Source organism: Microcaecilia unicolor, chromosome 2, assembly GCF_901765095.1.
Source record: "Microcaecilia unicolor chromosome 2, aMicUni1.1, whole genome shotgun sequence".
NCBI classification, from domain to species: Eukaryota; Metazoa; Chordata; class Amphibia; order Gymnophiona; family Siphonopidae; genus Microcaecilia; species Microcaecilia unicolor.
This window is the reverse complement of record NC_044032.1, coordinates 602,022,112-602,043,978: the sequence shown is the minus strand read 5'-3', so window position 1 is coordinate 602,043,978 and position 21,867 is coordinate 602,022,112. Positions and strand designations below refer to the sequence as shown.

The following is a 21,867-nucleotide window of genomic DNA, read 5'->3' as shown; positions in this document are numbered from 1 at the left end:
CTCATAGGGGAGAAGGGGATTGGGGATGGTGGGGGTGCTCAGAGGGGAGAAGGGGATTGGGGAGGGTGGGAGTGCTCATAGGGGAGAAGGGGATTGGGGATGGTGGGGGTGCTCAGAGGGGAGAAGGGGATTGGGGAGGGTGGGAGTGCTCATAGGGGAGAAGGAGATTGGGGAGGGTGCTCATAGGGGAGAAGGGGATTGGGGAGGGTCCCTAGAGGGGAGAAGGGGATTGGGGAGCTCAGAGGGGAGAAGGGGATTGTGGAAGGTGAGGGTGCTCAGAGGGATGAAGGGGATATGGGGATTGTCTATTAGATTGTAAGCTCTTTGAGCAGGGACTGTCTTTCTTCTATGTTTGTGCAGCGCTGCATATGCTTTGTAGCGCTATAGAAATGCTAAATAGTAGTAGTAGTAGTAGTAGAAGGGGATTGGGGAGGGGAGTGCTCAGATGGGAGAAGGGGTCTGGGGGTCTGACAAGGGGGCAGGAGGGAAAATGGGTCCATGCCTAGGGCAGGTGGGAGAATGGGTCTGGGGCTGAAAAGGGGGGGGGGAATGCAAGGCATGTGGTGGATGAAGGGGGCTGGAACTGGGGGCTGAAAAGGAGGGTATTTGGGATAAGGGGGCTAGTACTGGAACTGGGGGCTGAAACGGGGCAGGGGCTGAAACTGGGGGCTTTAAAGGAGACAGGGAGAACTGGCTGGGGCTGAAGCTCGGGACTGATGGGAGAAAAGGGATGGGGACTGGTGGGATAGTGGGGCTGAAAAGGGGGGCAGGTGGGAGATGTGGGCTGGGGCTGGAACTAGGGGCAGGTGGAATAAGGGGGCTGAAAAGAGGGGGCAGAGAGAGAGAGGGGACAGACCCTGGATGGAAGTGGGGAGCGTGAGGGAGGGCAGACCTTGGATGGATGGGAGAGGGAGGGCAGACCTTGGATGGATGGGAGAGGGAGGGCAGACGGATTGAAGGGGCAGAGAGAAAGGGCAGATGGTGGGTGGAAGGGGGAGAGAGAAAGAGGGCAGACTGGGGTAAATGGTGGATGGAAGGGGCAGAGATAGAGGGCAGATGTGAATGGAAGGGAGTGAGAGAGATGGCAGACTGGGGCAGATGGTGGATGGAGGGGCAGAAATAGAGGGCAGATGTGGATGGATGGAAGGGAGAGAGAGGACAGACAGTGGATGGAAGGGGCAGAGAGAGAGGGCAGACACTGGATGGAAGGGACATTAGAGAGGGCAGACACTGGATGGCAGAGAGTGAGCGAAGACATGCTAAATAGATACTTTTGTTCTGTTTTTACTGAAGAAAATCCTGGGGAAGGACCGAGAGGGACTGGCAAAAGTACACCTGAAAACGAAGTGGATAGAGCACCGTTCACGGAAGAGAGTGTATATGAACAACTTGGAAAGCTAAAGGTGGACAAAGCCATGGGGCCGGACGGGATCCACCCCAGAATACTGAGGGAGCTCAGAGAGGTTCTGGCGGGTCCTCTTAAAGATTTGTTTAATAAATCCTTGGAGACAGGAGAGGTTCCGAGGGATTGGAGAATGGCGGAGGTGGTCCCTCTTCACAAAAGTGGGGATAGGGAAGAAGCTGGAAACTACAGGCCGGTAAGCCTCACTTCGGTTATTGGAAAAGTAATGGAAGCCATGCTGAAGGAAAGGATAGTGAATTTCCGGGAAGCCAATAAGTTGCAAGATCCGAGACAACATGGTTTCACCAAAGGGAAGTCGTGCCAAACGAATCTCATTGAATTCTTTGACTGGGTGACGGGAGAATTAAATCAAGGACGTGCTATGGACGTCATCTACTTAGATTTCAGCAAGGCTTTTGACACGGTTCCCCACAGGAGGCTCTTGAATAAACTAGAAGGGCTGAAGATAGGACCCGAAGTGGTGAACTGGATTAGGAACTGGTTGACGGGCAGACGCCAGAGGGTGGTAGTGAATGGAGTTCGCTCGGAGGAGGGAAAGGTGAGTAGTGGAGTGCCTCAGGGATCGGTGCTGGGGCCCATTCTGTTCAATATATTTGTGAGTGACATTGCCGAAGGGTTACAAGGTAAAGTTTGCCTTTTTGCGGATGACACCAAGATTTCCAACAGAGTGGACACCCCGGAGGGAGTGGAAAACATGAAAAAAGATCTGAAGAAGCTGGAAAAATGGTCTAACGTTTGGCAATTAAAATTCAATGCGAAGAAATGCAAAGTGATGCACTTAGGGAGTAGAAATCCAAGGGAGGCGTATGTGTTAGGTGGGGAGAGCCTGATAGTCACGGACGGGGAGAGGGATCTTGGGGTGATAGTATCTGAGGACCTAAAGGCTATGAAACAGTGCGACAAGGCGGTGGCCGTAGCGAGAAGGTTGCTAGGCTGTATAGAGAGAGGTGTGACCAGCAGAAAAAAGGAGGTTTTAATGCCCCTGTATAAGACGTTGGTGAGGCCCCACCTGGAGTATTGTGTTCAGTTTTGGAGGCCGTACCTTGCGAAGGATGTTAAAAAAATGGAAGCGGTACAAAGAAAAGCTACGAGGATGGTATGGGAGTTGCGTTCCAAGACGTATGAAGAGAGACTTGCTGACCTGAACATGTATACTCTGGAGGAAAGGAGGAACAGGGGTGATATGATACAGACGTTCAAATATTTGAAAGGTATTAATCCGCAAACGAATCTTTTCCGGAGAGGGGAAGGCGGTAGAACGAGAGGACATGAAATGAGATTGAAGGGGGGCAGACTCAGGAAAGATGTCAGGAAGTATTTCTTCACGGAGAGGGTGGTGAACGCTTGGAATGCCCTCCCGCGGGAGGTGGTGGAGATGAAAACGGTAATGGAATTCAAGCATGCGTGGGACAGGCATAAAGGAATCCTGTGCAGAAGGAATGGATCCACAGAAGCTTAGCTGAAATTGGGTGGCGGGGGAAGAGGGGTTGGTGGTTGAGAGGCTAGGATGGGGGAGGGCAGACTTATACGGGGTCTGAGCCGGTGATGGGAGGCGGGACTGGTGGTTGGGAGGCGGAAAATACTGCTGCACAGACTTATATGGTCTGTGCCCTGAAAAAGACAGGTACAAATCAAGGTAAGGTATACACATGAGTTTATCGTGGGCAGACTAGATGGACCGTGCAGGTCTTTTTCTGCCGTCATCTACTATGTTACTATGGATGGAAGGAAGACAGTGAAAAGAAGATGAGGAAAGCAGAAACCAGAGACAACAAACTGTAAATAAATATTTTAATTATTTTGCTTTAGGATATAGTATTGTAGCTGTGTTAATAAATGTTTATAAGTAGAACATGTAAATAAGGTCATCTTTTTATTGGACTAATTTTAATACATTTTGACTTAACTTTCAGAGAACAAAACTCCCTTCCTCAGGTCAGGATAGGATAATGTAACAGCACTATACTGTATTGACCTGAGGAAGGAGATTTTGGCCTCTGAAAGCTAAATGTATTAGTCCAATAAAATGATATTATTTGTTTTATTTCTATTTGTTAATTTGTAAAGTGGTGATTGGTATTTGTTAGTTTTTTCAAATTTACATCTGCTGTCTTTATATTTTGCACAGTACTAGGGGACATTTTCTGTTTCTGCGGTGTTGCATTGTATGCAGAGTCTGGCATCGGGGGTTCAGTTTAATTTTTGTCTAAATAGAAAGTTTATGATTACTTATTCTATAGTGGATTAGGGTGTATCTGTGTTTGTGAAAAAGACAAGGCTTTCAGTTGGCATTGACTGTGCAGGATCTACGATCTGTACTATTCTGTCTGGTTTCGTTTTACAATAGGTGAATTGATGTTCTAGTGCTCACTGTAGTGTTTTAAGATGTTTTCCTTTTCCTTGTGTGACTCGTAGAAATGACTGCTTATGGTATGGTAGAATCGCTCTATAGGTCCTGATGTTTTGTATTCTCGGTATGCCTAGTACTGGATTTTGGGGGGGGGGGGGGGGTGTTAAAAAATGACCGGCCCCGGGTGTCAACTACCCTAGGTACGCACAGACCGTACAAGTCTGCCCAGCAGTATTTCCCGCCTCCCAACCACCAGTCCCGCCTCCCATCACTGGCTCTCGCACAGACCGTATAAGTCTGCCCTCCACTATCCTCGCCTCCCAACCACCAACCTCTCTTCCCCCACCTGCTCCGCCACCCAATTTCAGCTAAGCTTCTGAGGATCCATTCCTACTGCACAGGATTCCTTTATGCATATCCCACGCATGTTTGAATTCCGTTACCGTTTTCATCTCCACCACCTCCCGCGGGAGGGCATTCCAAGCATCCACCACCCTCTCCGTGAAAAAATACTTCCTGACATCTTTTATGAGTCTGCCCCCCCTTCAATCTCATTTCATGTCCTCTCGTTCTACCGCCTTCCCATCTCCGGAAAAGATTTGTTTGCTGATTAATACCTTTCAAGTATTTGAACGTCTGTATCATATCACCCCTGTTCCTCCTTTCCTCCAGGGTATACATGTTCAGGTCAGCAAGTCTCTGCTCATACGTCTTGGAACGCAAATCCCATACCATTCTTGTAGCTTTTCTTTGCATCGCTTCCATTTTTTTAACATCCTTCGCAAGGTACGGCCTCCAAAACTGAACACAATACTCCAGGTGGGGCCTCACCAACGACTTGTACAGGGGCATCAACACTTCCTTTCTTCTGCTGATCACACCTCTCTCTATACAGCCTAGCAACCTTCTCGCTACGGCCACCGCCTTGTCACATTGTTTCGTCGCCTTCAGATCCTTGGATACTATCACCCCAAGATCCCTCTCCCCCTCAGTACCTATCAGACTCTCCCCACCTAACACATAAGTCTCTCGTGGGTTTCTACTCCCTAAATGCATCACTTTGCATTTCTTCGCATTGAATTTTAATTGCCAAACCTTAGACCATTCTTCTAGCTTCCTCAGATCCCTTTTCATGCTTTCCACTCCCTCCTGGGTGTCCACTCTGTTGCAAATCTTAGTATCATCCGCAAATAGGCAAACTTTACCTTCTAACCCTTCGGCAATGTCACTCACAAATATATTGAACAGAATCGGCCCCAGCACCGATCCCTGAGGCACTCCACTACTCACCTTTCCCTCCTCCGAGCGAACTCCATTTACCACCACCCTCTGTCGTCTGTCCGTCAACCAGTTCCTAATCCAGTTCACCACTTCGGGACCTATCTTCAGCCCATCTAGTTTATTTAAGAGCCTCCTGTGGGGAACTGTGTCAAAAGCTTTGCTAAAATCTAAGTAGATTACGTCTATAGCACGTCGATGATTCAATTCTCCAGTTACCCAATCAAAGAATTCAATGAGATTCGTTTGGCACGATTTCCCTCTGGTAAAACCATGTTGTCTCGGATCTTGCAACTTATTGGCTTCCAGGAAATTCACTATCCTTTCCTTCAGCATCGCTTCCATTACTTTTCCAATAACCGAAGTGAGGCTTACCGGCCTATAGTTTCCAGCTTCTTCCCTATCACCACTTTTGTGAAGAGGGACCACCTCTGCCGTTCTCCAGTCCCTCGGAACCTCTCCCGTCTCCAAGGATTTATTAAACACATCTTTAAGAGGACCCGCCAGAACCTCTCTGAGCTCCCTCAATATTCTGGGGTGGATCCCATCCGGTCCCATGGCTTTGTCCACCTTTAGCTTTCCAAGTTGTTGATACACACTCTCTTCCGTGAACGGTGCTATATCCATTCCGTTCTCAGGTGTACTTTTGCCAGTCCCTCGCGGTCCTTCTCCAGGATTTTCTTCAGTGAAAACAGAACAAAGTGAGACACGCTAAAGCATTCCACGTTAGTGTGTGCAGATAACAAAACTAAGGACACAATATTTATTTATGTCTTGTTTTCATTTTGGAGGGGGGAAGGTCAGTGCTGAGAATGGGCATGGATATGCTAATCAGTACATCCATAACACTGGAGCTCTTAGTGCCACCTACAAAGGAGGAAGTAAATGTTCCTGCAGTTATTTTTGTAAAGGATTGCATGATAATAGCACATGGCCATACATCCTGGATATATTTATTTATACAATTTCCATACGCAAATGCCAATCAAGATGGTGTACAATCATCATATAGAAAAAGGCCATTTTCAATTATAACATGTTCTGACCCTGTTAGCATTAGCGCACAAAAACTGGGAAAAAAATTAACGCTAAGAGGCGCTAAGAGCATCTGAGGTAATTCAGCATTGTTCAGTTAGTGTGTGCTAATGTCAGCACACTAGTTGAATACTGCTTCCACACCCATGTCCCCTCCATTGAATAAATACATACATACCACACGATTAGCACACACAAATGGCAATACTAATGCAAAATGCTCTACTGCATTCTGCATGGCCATTCTTCCCACATTAGCACTTAATGTAGTTTAATAAAAGGACCCCTTAGATTATAAGTCCATTAAGGACAAGGACGTGCTTATATATAATATGTAAGCCACTTTAGTTGTACAGCAGAAAATACTATGTCAAATAATGTATAATAGAGGAAAAAAGCTTTAAGATATTTCCTAAACTGGAAAATATTACTAATGCAGAGCACTTCATATTGGGAACATTCCACAAAGTGAATCTGCAGTATAGAATACTAATAAATGATATTCCTCCAGTCTAAAAGAAGGGGACATAAACATAATAATTTCTTTACTGAACGTAATGCACGAGAAAGATGGTAAATTCGAAGAGTAGCAGCCACTGACAAAAGAGCATCATAAATCATTATTTCATGAATAAGAGTCAATACCTTGAAGTGAACACACCATCTGACAGGGAGCCAATGCAGTTCAAGATAAGAACATAATAGCCGCATAAGATCAGACCAAAGGTACATCTAGCCCTGTGTCCTGCTTCCAGCAGTGTTAAATTCAGGTCAAAAGTACCTGTCAGAATCTCAAATAGTCACACGATTCATGCTACTGATCCCAGGGACAAGTAGTGGCTTTCCCCATGTATATCTCAATAGCAGACTATGAATGTTTCCTCCAGGAACTTGTCCAAACTATTTTTTAAACTCAGCAACGTTAACTGCTGATACCATATCCTCCAGGAATAAGTTCTAGAGCTTAACTATTAGTCTAGAGCTTAAAAATTAGTTGAATATTTTTCCTGTTTGTTTTAAAAATAGTACAAATGTGTCTTCCTTGAGTGTCCCCTAGTCTTTGTACTGTTTGAAAGAATAAAAAAATAGATTTATATTTACCCGTTCTACACCACTAAGTATTTTGTAAACCTCTACCATATCCTCTCTCAGCCATCTCTTTTCCAAAATGAAGAGTCCTAACCTCTTAAGCCTTTCCTCATGAGAGGAGTTCCATCCACTTTATCAATTCAGTTGCTCTTCTTTGAACCTTTTCTGATTCCGCTATATGTTTTCTGAGATACGGTGACCAGAATTGAACACAATACTCAAGGTGAGGAGGCATTGCAGTATTCTCGGTCATATTTACCATCCCTTCCAAATAATTCCTAGCATGTTGTTTGCTTTTTTGGCTGCGACTGCACACTGAGCAGAAGATTTCAGCGTATTGTCAACAATGACATCTAGATTTTTTTCTTGGGTGCTGACTCCCAAGGTAGAAAATAGCATCAGGTAACTGTGATTCAGATTATTCTTCCCAAAGTGCATCACTTTGCATTTGTCCACATTAAAATTCATCTGCCATTTGGATGCCCAACCTTCCAGTTTCTGAAGGTCGCCCTGCAATGTTTCACAGACCACATATGTTTTAATAACTTTTAATAGTTTTGTGTCATCTGCAAATTTAATCACCTCACTTATTCCCATTTCCAGACCATTTATAAATATATTAAATAGCACTGGTCCCAGTACAGATCCCTGGGGCACCTCTCTATTCATCTTCCTCCATTGAGAAAAACAGCCATTTAACCATATCTTGTTTTCTGTTCAATAACCAATTCCTAATCCACAACCAGGGGCGAGGTAAGCAACACAGGGGGGCGCCGACCTCTAGAGGGCGCCACTCACTTGCAAAATCTTTTACCTGAAGTTGTGATTCTCCTCTCTCCCCTGCCCTTCCCACATCAGGAAGTGAAGGTAGCTCACCAGTGCTGAGACAGACATGCTGCTCTGCTAAAGCTGTTTCAAAGAGTACAACCAGCACCTATTTATGGCTTTGGTGTGTGAACAACTTTCATTCAGGGTGAGCTGGAACAACATTCAAATTAAAGAGAACAGGTTTGGAGGCAGGTGTGCAAGTGAGACTGGGGAGAAATAAAAAATAAATAGTGTAATTGTTATCTATAAGTGGTTCAAAGTTTTTGTTTTTTGAGCATGTACACTGAGAGGAGGGCAAGGCATGACTGCAATGATGTGTACATAATTATCATAGCTACAGCTAAAATCCATTTAATTGGCTGAGCTTCAAAGAGGAAGTTTAGCTGACGTATAGTGTAGAATAGCTGGTAAGTAAAAATCTGATTGCTCTTTTTGCGTGTTTGTTTTTATATAAAACATTCTGCTTGGGTAGGGAGAGTTTGTGATATTTGAAAATACATTTTGCTTTAATGGAATTGCTAAACTTTAGAGTCAGAGAGTTATCAATGAGGGATACATACAGTGAAAAGGAAGCCCTGGAAACAGAGTTAAGAGGACAGATACCAGCAACAGAATCAGATACTGGGCCAGCATGATCAGAAAAAGAAAGTCACCAGCCAACAAAGGTAGAAAAAAATCGTTTTATTTTCATTTTAGTGTTTGGAATATGTCCACTTTGAGAATTTACATCTGCTATCTTATTTTGCAATGTATAGCAGTCTCCAAGAGACTGGGCTCCCAGTGAGCCAGGGAGGTCAGACTGTGTAAATGAGATGAAGAGACACCCCCCCCCCCCCCCCCCCACACACACTGTAACAAAGACAGGAACATGCATAATCAAAGCTTAGGTCTCTGCAGTTACAAGGGCTGGCCATTCCTAATTATGCTAATAGTTTTTAATAGGCTAAGTCCCACTGAAAAGCCTCATTATAAAGGCAATGCTTTCTCTGGAGAGCAGTGTTAAGAAACAGCAGGAATTGTGTTTATTTTTTTAAACTGCTTTCCAGTGTAAGCTAATTTACAGTCTTCTAGTATATGCTTGACATTGAAGGGTGTGGTAGACCCTTTTGTCAGGTCTGGCTGGGCCTGTAGTTTTCAGTCTAAAGGAAAGACAGGTAGCAATGGAGAAACATCTAATGAAGAAGTGAGACGGGGGGGGGGGGGGGGCACCAACTGATAGTCTGCAGGGGGGCACCAGAGACCCTTGGCACGGCCCTGTCCACAACAGAACACTGCCTCCTATCTCATGACTCTTTAATTTTCTCAGGAGTCTCTCATGAGGAACATTGTCATAGGCTTTCTGAAAATCTAGATACACTACAGCAAGTGTCTCACCCTTATCAACATGTATATTCATGCCCTCAAAAAATGAAGCAAATTGTTGAGGCAAAACTTCTCTTGGCTGAATCCATGTTGCCTCTGCCCCATTAAACCATGCCTACCTATGTGTTCCTACATTTTATTCTTTATAATAGTTTCCACTATTTTGCCCAGCACTGACTTCAGACTTACCGGTCTGTAATTTCCTGTATCACCCCTGGAATCCTTTTTATAAATCAGAAGTACATTGGCCACCCCCCAATCCTCAGGTACTATGGACAGTTTTAATGATAGGTTGCATATCATTAACAGCAGATCAGCAATTGTTTGCTTGTGTTCTTTCAGCACCCTAGGGGGGAATGCCATCTGCTCCAGCTGATTTACTACTCTAATTTGTTGATTTGTCTCAATGTGTCTTTCAGGTTCACTGAGATTTCTATCAGTTCCTCCACATCGTCATTCTTGAAAACCATTTCTGTTACTGATAGGTTTCTTACATCTTCTTCTGTAAAGACCAGAGCAAAGATTTCATTCAGTCTCTCCCCTATGACCTTGTCCTCCCTGAGTGCTCCTTTCTCTCCTTCAAGGTCTAATGGTCCCATGGATTTCCTCACAGGATTTCTGCTTCTGATGTACCTGAAAAAGGTGTTACTGTGAGCTTTTGCCTCTGCAGAAAGTTTTTCTTCATATTCTCTTTTGGCCTTCTTTACCAATGATTTGCATCTAACTTGCCATGCATATGTTACTTCTTATTTTCTTCACTCCTTTTTCCATTCTTTGAAGGATGTTCTTTTGGCTCTAATAGCCTGTTTCACTTCAACTTTTAACCATGTTGGATGTTGTTTGCTTTTCTTTTCACTGTTGTAAATATGTGGAATGCACCTGGTCTAGGCTTCCAAGATGGTATTTTTAAACAAAGTCTATGCCTGATCTAAAGTCCTATAAAGTCCTAACCTTTGCAACTGATCCTTTTAGCTTCATTTTGTAACCATTTTCCTCACTTTATCATAGTCACCCTTTTGAAAATTCAATGCTGCTACAGTAGATTTCCTTTGTGACGTCATTCCAGATATTAGCTCAAATTTGATCATGTTATGATAACTGTTTCCCAGCAGACCCAACACCGTTACCTCTCATATTATGCCCTGCATTCCACTAAGGACTAGATCTAAAATAGTTCCCTGTCTTGTCAGTTCCTGGACCAGTTGCTCCAAGAAGCAGTCCTTTATTATGTCTAACAATTTTACCTCCCTAGCACTCCCTGATATTGGGGTAATTGAAATCAGTACTCAAAGACAAAATCACCTATTCAAGGTATCTCTTACTGCCTTGCAATCCCCAAAAAATGTGGAGAAAAAAGACCTCAGAAACAACAGGGCTTTAAAACAAACAACCACAGATGATAGTAGTGAAAAGCTCCCCTTCATTCATTGGTCAAAAAACTCTATACTTAAAATTTGACCGATGAACCCTGAAGCAGGCGACGAAACGCTGGCCATCGTAGGTCATGGTCCATTAGTTTGAACAAGAGGAGAGCAAAGAGCAAGGAAGATCAACTTGGAGCTAACTCTTCAGATTACTATTGTGGAGTAGAGATTTGAATAATACATATTTCTGCAGTTATATAATTAAGTATTTTTCCACAACATTGAGCAAAACAGGTCTAGTTTATCAGGAGGTTTTTTATGCCATGTTTTTTTTAAAGCCAATGATGAAGCAGTCCTGCTTTTGTTGCTTTTAGCAACTTTTTGAGCTTCGTGAGGCTTTTTCCTCCTGTAACATAAACTTGCTAGAGTCAGACCACTAGAGAACTCTCAAAATGTATTTATATATATTGATTACACAATACAGAGGGTTCTACCCTATTTTTTGATTTAACGTTAGTGCACGGCCATTAATAGAGAAAAGGAAAAAAAATCTGTCATTTTCTAGCTTTGGTAAAAATGACCTTAGGGGCCCTTTCACTAAGGCATGTAGGCACCTAACTATCACCTGGCTACCGCAAGCTCCGGGCAGTAATTCTAATTTTGATGTGCGTTCAATCACGCGGCAGAAAATAATTTCTATTTTCTACCACGTGGCGCTAATCGGGCACTAATCGGCAGTGTACAGACGTTGATGATTACCACAGGGTTAACATGTGAGACTTTACCACTAAGTCAGTGGGTGGCGGTAAGGTCTCAGGCCCAAAATGAACGCACGCTGATTTTTATTTTGCCACATGTCCATTTTTGACCCAAAATGCACCTGCGCACGTCCAATACACGTGCCTACACCAACGCAGGCCATTTTTTGGCGCGCCTTAGTAAAAGGGCCCCTTAGTGTGCAGGCAAAACCCACATCAGAATACGCTAGGGCCATTTTCTACCACAGCTTAGCAAAAGGAGCCCTAAAATATTCTTTTTTGGCTGTCATAGTGGTTTCTGAAATGTCTCTAAATAACAGAGATAATCAGCCAAAGAAGAGGAATTAGGATGCCTACGCCAAGCATGCTCTTTTCTGTGTACCAAGTGTTTGCCAAGTTTTAAATGCTCTGAAATCCATGGAGCTATATGGTGACATTTAGGAGTCCTTTTCTTTAAAGGAGCTAATATTTCAAGACAGAGTTGAAAACCAAAATAGGTAACTCTTCTAATTCTTTCTTCAAATGACATTGAAGCTTTCAGCTGGACAGGGTGAAAAGATCCTTGTGATTTATATTCAGATCTACTTTATACAAAATATTTGTAATTATGCACGGGAAACCAATAAGTGATAAATGATCTGACCAAGGGATAGGTTCTGTGGATAATTTCACCTGAGTATTTAAAAGATACTGCTCATCAGATTTAATAAAATATACACGCAGTAAATTAAAAGTATGCTCTGCCTTGTGTTTTGCGCCACTGACTGTCTCCAACCTAAATAAAAGACAAGATTTGGAGAACGTCAGACTGTCACATCACTATCTGCGATCTGATCAATATGCAAATTAAAATCACCCAGTATAAGAAACCAAAACATTAAAAAGGGCAATGGTGTTTCCTCTGCTAATGAAGAACAACCTTGACCAAGAAAAGCTCAAAAGTTTCTAGCCAGTATCTAATATCCATGGGTGTAGTTTGACAGTTTCATTTGAGGGGGGGGGGGGGGAAGCAAAGGGTGGGGCGTGACACATTAGTATATTCATTTGCATATATACATCTTATACATATTCATTATAGTTATTCAAAACACACATACACAAGCCTAGAACACTGAACATGAAGCCAATATCTATCTATCTATCTATCTATCTATCTATCTATCTATCTATCTATCTAAGGCAAAAACTGGAATGGAGACCCTCCCTCTCCTCCACCCAAGAAAGCCAGACTCTACAAACAGGGCAATACTGGTCAGAGAGAAACAGAAATGTTTTTTTTTCCTCCTGTACTCTGCAAAATACAGAACTAAAAATAAATAAATAGATAAATAAATAAATAAAATAAATGTACATTTCACAAAGCAGGCACATCTCAATCTTTAAAAAAATATTAAATAAATATACATATTTTTTTCTACCTTTGTTATCTGAGCACCTTATTTTTTCTGATTGGGCTGGTCCCACTCTGTTCCACTTTCTATGTGTCAGTCTTCTAAATTCTTTTTCCAGATTGTCTTTTCCATTTCTTCTCTCTCCTCTTGTTGTCATCTTTTCCCATTCAGTCACCAAGTCCCACTCATCTTCTTCTCTTTTCCCCTTTCCCCATACCCCTAGTCGCATCCATATTCCGCTCCTTCTCCCTCCCTCCACTCATGCCCTCTAGTACCATCCATCTTCTGCTCCCTTTCTCTCCCCACACCCCCTAGTCCCAATCATCTTCAGCTCCTTCTCCCTCCTCCACAAGTCCTACTCATCTTCTCTGTTCCCCTTCCCCCCACACCCCTAGTTCCATTCATCTTCTGCTCCTTCTACATCTCTCTCTCCCTTACTCCCCCCCCCATGGTCTAAATTTTTTTAACCCTTCCCCACCCGGGCCTGCCCCTGTGTCTCTCGACACCACCATCACCACAGCACTGGAGTCTTCCTGTGGCGCCCGGTATCTTCCCCCCCCCCCCCCCAGTTTTCCAATTGGCCAAGCCGCCGGCACTCATCAAGAAAGCAGCACACACACACACTGCTCTAGATCTACCCTGGAAGCCCTTCTCCCTCCAACAGCTTCCTGCCTACGTGGGAACAGGAAGTTGAAGGAGAAAGAAAGGCTTCCGGGGCCAGGTCTAAAGCAGTGTGGGTAATGCTTTCTTGCTGAAGCTGCTGATGGCTTGGGGGAATGGAGGATGGGGTGGCAGCTCATTTGGGGGGGGGGGGGGGGCACTACATCCAATCCATTCATTAATAAACCAAAAGCCTCAGAAGGGAAGGAGAATGCTCAAGGAAGTGGTATTTTCCTAGTGTTTATGCAATAAACACCTGTTATTTTATTTACTTTTTGCACCAGTCAAAGCCTAAAATCAGAAGCCCTAAATGCAGTCTAATAAGGAGCTGAGAAGTAGTTGATGAACTAATCAGTGTATAGTGTACACAGAATATCAGGACAACTATCACTACACAATATTTGAGATTCTTAGCTTGGAATCACAATGAGGGGCATAATCGAACGGGGATGACCACCTCTAAGGGCGCACATCTCTGAGGACGTCCTCACGAATGGGCAGGGCATTCCATAAAATTGAAACAAGATGGGCATCCATCTTTCGTTTCGATAATACGGTCGGGGATGCCCAAATCTCAACATTTAGGCTGACCTTAGAGATGGTCAACCTAAATGTTGAGATGGTCGACCTTAGAGATGGGCGACCTCGGTTTTCGCCGATAATGGAAACCGAGGACGCCCACCTCAAAAACGACCAAATCCAAGTCATTTAGTCGTGGGAGAAGTCAGCATTCATAGTGCACTGGTCCCCCTCACATGCCAGGACACCAACCAGGCACCCTAGGGGGCACTGCAGTGGACTTCACAAATTGTTCCCAGGTGTTATAGCTCCCTTACCTTCGGTGCTGAGCCCTCCAAACCCCAATCCCCACAACAGTACACCACTACCATAGCCCTTATGGATGAAGGGGGGCACCTATATGTGGGTACAGTGGGTTTCGGGTGGGTTTTGGAGGGCTCCCATTTACCACCACAAGTGTAACAGGTGGGAGGGTTGATGGGCCTGGGTCCGCCTGCCTAAAGTGCACTGCATCCACTAAAAACTGCTCCAGGGACCTGCATACTGCTGTGATAGAGTTGGTTATGATATCTGAGGCTGGCATAGAGGCTGGAAAAATGTTTTTTTATTTATTTTTTTTTGGGTGGGAGGGGTTTGGTGACCACTGGGGGAGTAAGGGGAGGTCGTCCCCAATTCCCTCCGGTGGTCATCTGGTCAGTTCGGGCAACTTTTCGAGGCTTGGTCATGAAAAAAAAGGGACCAAATAAAGTCAGCCAAATGCTCGTCAGGGACGCCCTTCTTTTTTCCATTATCGGCCGAGGATGCCCATCTCTTAACCACACTCCCGTCCAGCCTTCGGTATGCTGCCGATGCGCTCCCGTGAACTTTGTTCGTCCCTGCAACGGAAAGCAGTTGAGGACGCCCAAAATCGGCTTTTGATTATGCCAATTTGGGCAACCCTGAGAGAAGAACGCCCATCTTCCGATTTGTGTCGAAAGATGGGCGCCCTTCTCTTTCGAAAATGCCCCTGAATATGGTTGTTAGTCTTTAATACTGCTCAAGTCAATATGATGCTTTCCAAATGTAACAAAATAATAATGTGATTTTTTTTTCAAGTTTCTCAAAATCCTATCTTATCTACAGGGCTTTTACCTCCCCCCCCCTTTTTTTATGGAGGCAGGGCATACTGTGTCATACTTTATTATCTATTTTTTTTTATTCCTTTCAGCACTGCAATGTCTATATTTATTCAGGAACACTAAGTACAGCATTATAACCATGCTTTATCAGTGAAAGGAAACACTGTGTAACTACACAAAATTATATAACTGAAACCCAGAAAAAAGACCACAGACAACATGGTAATTAGGATATCTTTTCTTACCATTCACTTGAAGGATGTGAGTCTGATAAGGCTTATCATAGCCATCAGCATGGCAGCTGTAATTTCCCATGTGAGTTGTGGTGACCTTAGTAATGTACAAGGACCCATCATCTCCGAAATCCTACAGGGAAAGATTGAGAAAAAATGATCATAATTAACTACCTGGCACTGCATTAACATCCTTGCACCTTAATTGTAATGCAAGATTTAAACCATTTAGGCATAACATCTGAATGCCAATGACACAGCTTGTTCTAAATTTGATTTGTCAGATCTCTTTAATGAAGAAATGTCATTTAAAATACAGTGTAGTATTCAATATTCATCTCTTTTGAGCTACCTAACATTGAAAACCTCAATACCTCAACTCGGTTAGGTAGTTAAACTGAAGTCTTTTCAAACTGCCCAACAAAGTGGATTTCTTTGTATTATTTACTTAATTTATTCTAGCATGATTTTTAGCAAATCACAATTTGGGATAAATAATATTCTTATTATAGAGAATGTATTCTTTCTCAAATTTGAAAATCACTCAAATGAGAATATGATGTGGATATTAACAGTATTGTTCTTTCCGTCATCATGGGCAGGAAATAAACCAATTGCTAGAATTGCAGATCAATGAAGCAGGATGCTATGTTTTGTGATTTGATGAAGGTAGTATATTTAGGCACATTGGGAACACAATAGTAGTAAAAAAAAAACAAAAAACAATAGTTATAGAGATGTAACCCTTTAGAATTAATCCTTAACAAAAAAAAAGAAGGGACTGATGCAATAAGAGGAGGGATAATGCTAATGCTGGGAGCAGGAGTTGAGGCCGAGGCTGAAGCTAATATTGGGCTAAGGGAAGGAGGATGAAGTAGGGACTGTGACAAAGAAGCTTAGGACAAGGGGGTTAGTGATGGCAGATGCTGGGGGGAACAGAAATAGAGCAGGACAGATTGTGAGGGAGAGAAGCAACAAGATATGAAGGGAAAGAGCGAGGCAGAGGGATGGACACTGGTGTAATAAGGAAAAAGCAGGGTAAATGAATATTGGAGAAAGAAATTGATGGGTGGATGTTGGATAAAGGGACGACATACTGTAAGACGTGCTGGGTATTGAAAGTGGGGACTTGGGACTGCGTAGGGTAGAACGAGGCCTGTGGGATAACTAAGAGGGATACCAAGGACTAAACCTGAGTAGGGATTAAGAAGACAATGGGACTAGGATGCCTGGAGAAGGATATTTTTAGGGCTGGAAGAATGAGAGTGGAAATATGCAGAGGGAAGATGATTTGAAGAATCTAGAAGATTTGTGAAGCAGTTTAAAGGGGAATAGAGCTGTATATGGAGTGAGAGAGACAGAAGAAGAAAGGCACAGATCTGTGAAAGAAGTGAGAGGATAGCAATGGGGGGGGGGGGGGTGGTAAGAGGGAATGGGACTGTAGATAAAAGTACATAAGTACATAAGTATTGACACACTGGGACAGATCAAGGGTCCATCAAGCCCAGCATCCTGTTTCCAACCTTTTTTAAACTATGCTAAGCTAACTGCCTTTACCACATTCTCTGGCAATGAATTCCAGACTTTAATTACATGTTGAGTGAAGAAAAATGTTCTCCAATTCATATTACATTTACTACTTTTTAGGTTCATCGCATGCCCCCTAATCCTAGTATTTTTGGAAAGAGTAAACAAACAATTCACGTCTACCCATTCCATTCCACTCATTATTTTATAGACCTCTATCATATCTACCCTCAGCCGTCTTATCTCCAAGCTGAATGAAGGTGAAGAAGAGCTAAGAAGTGAAAGGTAGTTGAAGATGAGGAGGGGAAAAGTACAGATGGTGGAGGTGGGAAATATAAGGTGGGAGAAAGATGGAAGGAATAGGAGACTGCAGAAGGCTATAAAAATAAGTGGAGAACTAGGAAATGGAAAGCTGGTACGTAGATACAGAGAGGGAGACTGAAGACTAGAGCAGAGAAACGAGGAATGAAATCTAGCTATAGGTAGATAAAACAAAATGCAGATGACAAATTGAGAAAAAAGATGGAAGAAAAGGACCAATATTAGATGTGGAGAAGGGAGGACAGTAGATAGGGAATGTAAAGGACTAAAATACAAGCAGATACAGTGGGGGAAATAAGTATTTGATCCCTTGCTGATTTTGTAAGTTTGCCCACTGACAAAGACATGAGCAGCCCATAATTGAAGGGTAGGTTATTGGTAACAGTGAGAGATAGCACATCACAAATTAAATCCGGAAAATCACATTGTGGAAAGTATATGAATTTATTTGCATTCTGCAGAGGGAAATAAGTATTTGATCCCCCACCAACCAGTAAGAGATCTGGCCCCTACAGACCAGGTAGATGCTCCAAATCAACTCGTTACCTGCATGACAGACAGCTGTCGGCAATGGTCACCTGTATGAAAGACACCTGTCCACAGACTCAGTGAATCAGTCAGACTCTAACCTCTACAAAATGGCCAAGAGCAAGGAGCTGTCTAAGGATGTCAGGGACAAGATCATACACCTGCACAAGGCTGGAATGGGCTACAAAACCATCAGTAAGACGCTGGGCAAGAAGGAGACAACCGTTGGTGCCATAGTAAGAAAATGGAAGAAGTACAAAATGACTGTCAATCGACAAAGATCTGGGGCTCCACGCAAAATCTCACCTCGTGGGGTATCCTTGATCATGAGGAAGGTTAGAAATCAGCCTACAACTACAAGGGGGGAACTTGTCAATGATCTCAAGGCAGCTGGGACCACTGTCACCACGAAAACCATTGGTAACACATTACGACATAACGGATTGCAATCCTGCAGTGCCCGCAAGGTCCCCCTGCTCCGGAAGGCACATGTGACGGCCCGTCTGAAGTTTGCCAGTGAACACCTGGATGATGCCGAGAGTGATTGGGAGAAGGTGCTGTGGTCAGATGAGACAAAAATTGAGCTCTTTGGCATGAACTCAACTCGTCGTGTTTGGAGGAAGAGAAATGCTGCCTATGACCCAAAGAACACCGTCCCCACTGTCAAGCATGGAGGCGGAAATGTTATGTTTTGGGGGTGTTTCTCTGCTAAGGGCACAGGACTACTTCACCGCATCAATGGGAGAATGGATGGGGCCATGTACCATACAATTCTGAGTGACAACCTCCTTCCCTCCGCCAGGGCCTTAAAAATGGGTCGTGGCTGGGTCTTCCAGCACGACAATGACCCAAAACATACAGCCAAGGCAACAAAGGAGTGGCTCAGGAAGAAGCACATTAGGGTCATGGAGTGGCCTAGCCAGTCACCAGACCTTAATCCCATTGAAAACTTATGGAGGGAGCTGAAGCTGCGAGTTGCCAAGCGACAGCCCAGAACTCTTAATGATTTAGAGATGATCTGCAAAGAGGAGTGGACCAAAATTCCTCCTGACATGTGTGCAAACCTCATCATCAACTACAGAAGACGTCTGACCGCTGTGCTTGCCAACAAGGGTTTTGCCACCAAGTATTAGGTCTTGTTTGCCAGAGGGATCAAATACTTATTTCCCTCTGCAGAATGCAAATAAATTCATATACTTTCCACAATGTGATTTTCCGGATTTAATTTGTGATGTGCTATCTCTCACTGTTACCAATAACCTACCCTTCAATTATGGGCTGCTCATGTCTTTGTCAGTGGGCAAACTTACAAAATCAGCAAGGGATCAAATACTTATTTCCCCCACTGTACATGCCACCACCTTCTCTTACATGAGCACGCAGTTGTGGAATGCAACAGCCCTGAAAGCGACTGACGAAATAACTAACTTCCGCAAATCCTTGAAGACACATCTCTTCAACAAAGCCTACAAAGAGAACCCATAACCTTACAAAACTACCTTACAAAAATACCTCACCAATCCACCCAGTTATTAAAGTCCACCTTCTATCCTGCCTAACACCTTCCTTCTCGCTTCCCTTACTTAATCTTTGTACATTACTAATTGTACTGAGATCATGGAATGATTTTGTCATAACCAAACTCTGTAAGCCACATTGAGCCTGCAAATAGGTGGGAAAATGTGGGATACAAATGCAATAAATAAGAGAAAAAATGTAAAATGAAATCTAGAAAAAAATACTTAGGAGAAAATCAACAAGAGAAAGCGATAAAGGAAGAATAAGACCATTCCAATTTGAAAAATAAAATTATTGATTGACAATTGTCAGTTTTAGAGAATAAAATATGGAGAATGTATTTTACTAAGTGGTGGTAAGCTCAATGCGGGATTACCGCTTGCTAAACTAGAAGTACAGCTGGGCTACCGCAGCAGCCCAGCAGTAGTTCCCATCCCCAGTGCACGCCAATTCAGTGCTTACCCAGCGGTAATCTGGGCAGTGCCGCATGCTGTCTGGTTACCACTGGGTTTGCACGGGAGCTCTTACCGCCACCTCAATGAGTGGTGGTAATGCTCCCCCTCAAAATGGCCATGTGGCAAGTGAAGCACTTGCCGCATGGCTATGTCTTTAAAAAAAACAGCCTTTAACCCGCTGCGGTAAAAGGGGGCCTCAGCATGCCATCGCAAGCCTCCGGTTGCCGCAATTTAGTAAAAGGACCCTGGAATGAGGAATTTACATTTTTTTCTTTGTATTTTGTTCCATACAGGAGGAAATGTATTTCAGTTCTAATTTCTTCAGTGTTCTACAGCTGAGAATCTGGTTTGTTTCTAATTTGTAGCCTCTTCTTTACAAGTTGATGGTACAAGTTTTCAATGTGTAACCAAGGAGAGAAATCATGTTAATATATATAGAGTCTGTGTAGGAGACCAGTTTATTTCCTCTTCTCATCTGCAATGTTAGCTTTATATAGGTAGAGTTGGTGAAGCTTGAGTTGTTGCATTTGCTACAGGTATGATATAGTAAACTGCTGAGTGTCATGTTTTGCAAGATTTTGTGTTATTTCACACAGTGTCTAGTGGCATTGTTGTCATCAATGAGACACCAGAATATGAATAGACTTTGAAAAAAATATATACAGATAATATCAGCCATCTCTATAACTTAAAGCCCAGATAGTATTTGGAGGCTGGGTTAGGAAAGAAGAAAGAGTAGAACAAAACATTATCTTGATAGTAGTAATATTCAACCAGTGGATAAATTAAATATTTTGTTTAACTCTGCCAAACATCAGGCCTAAATTGGATAGCGATTGTACAGTCACCACACTGTGCATATATTTATCATTAGTACCCATACAGATAACAGGACTGAATATACAGATTAGGTTAAACATGGGTGTTTAACTTAGGCTGATCACTGTACTTGCTGAAAAATTACCCCCTTCTATGTGGATTACACTACAAGATTGGCCCAAAAATGGGAGCAGCAAAATTGATTTAGGGTGTTATATCCTCTTGAGCTGGCCCTGAGCTTTTTGCGCTATTGGACATATGTTCAAGAAATACATAGCAGCACTGAGGGAAATAGCTCTCAAAGGAGTCATCTGGGAGAAAGTGATGAAAGTTACACATTCTACTAGATAGAAAAAAAAACCTAAAGATGAATGGAAAACATCTGGAACAGGCTTTTTTATTCATTTATCTTTGGTGCACAATTTGAATAAATGTCCAAGAGGAACCAATGATAGATCACATGTCCATCTGCATAAACATCTTCAGTGCCAGCAATGTCATAAAATAAAAATACTAAAGTAGTATTTAGATTGAAAAAAAAGATTATTATAAAAATGATTTAATTTGGGGAAAAAAAACTACTAAATGAAACAATGGCAAAGTTAAAAATTTGCATGAGGCATCAACTTTATTTAAAATTACTATCCTAAAAGTTAAGATAAAATGTACATCATGCATTGAAAAAAACGTTAAACAAAGATCAAGCAATCGGCAGCTTGTTAAATATTGAGGTGCAGAGGAAATTAAAGTTAAAAGGACACCTTTCAAAAATAGAACACAAATACAAATGAAGAAAGTAAAGAAGAGCATCAGTGCTGATGAACTGGATGGAAAACATTAATGAGGAAGATTAAAAAAAAATTGCAGGCAACAAAAATTATTCAAAGTTGTTAAAGCAACAAGCAGATTATGAAGAATTTCAGAAGGATTATGTTATTAAGTATTAAGTTATGTCCAATAAAAAAGGTATCATCTTATTTTCTTTTCCATGTTTTATTTTGTTTGATTTCTATTGATAACCTTAAGAGTGGACTAACACGGCTACCACACTCCTCTACTTAAGAACGATTATGTGAAACTGAGAGATTGAGCACCTAAATGCCAGGTGGAATTTAATGTAGGCAAGTGCAAAAGTGATGCACATATTAAAAATAGACCAAACTATAGGTACACATGCTGGGTTACATATTAAGAGTCACAACCTGAGAAAGCCATTTTGGATTCATTGTGTACAGTACATTGACACCACCATCTCAGTGTGTGGTGGCAATCAAGAACAACACCAACACGG

General features: G+C 42.8%; 1 protein-coding gene across 2 annotated transcripts in view; it reads right to left on the bottom strand.

The window, feature by feature from the left end:
- The window catches only part of FSTL5 (follistatin like 5), an 877,920-nt gene that overhangs the window by 181,033 nt on the left and 675,020 nt on the right, over positions 1-21,867 (bottom strand). For both annotated transcript variants that reach the window (XM_030191590.1, XM_030191591.1), the window contains exon 8: positions 15,421-15,541. In XM_030191590.1, coding sequence (XP_030047450.1) covers positions 15,421-15,541 — 121 coding nt within the window. The remainder of the gene's footprint in view (positions 1-15,420; positions 15,542-21,867) is intronic.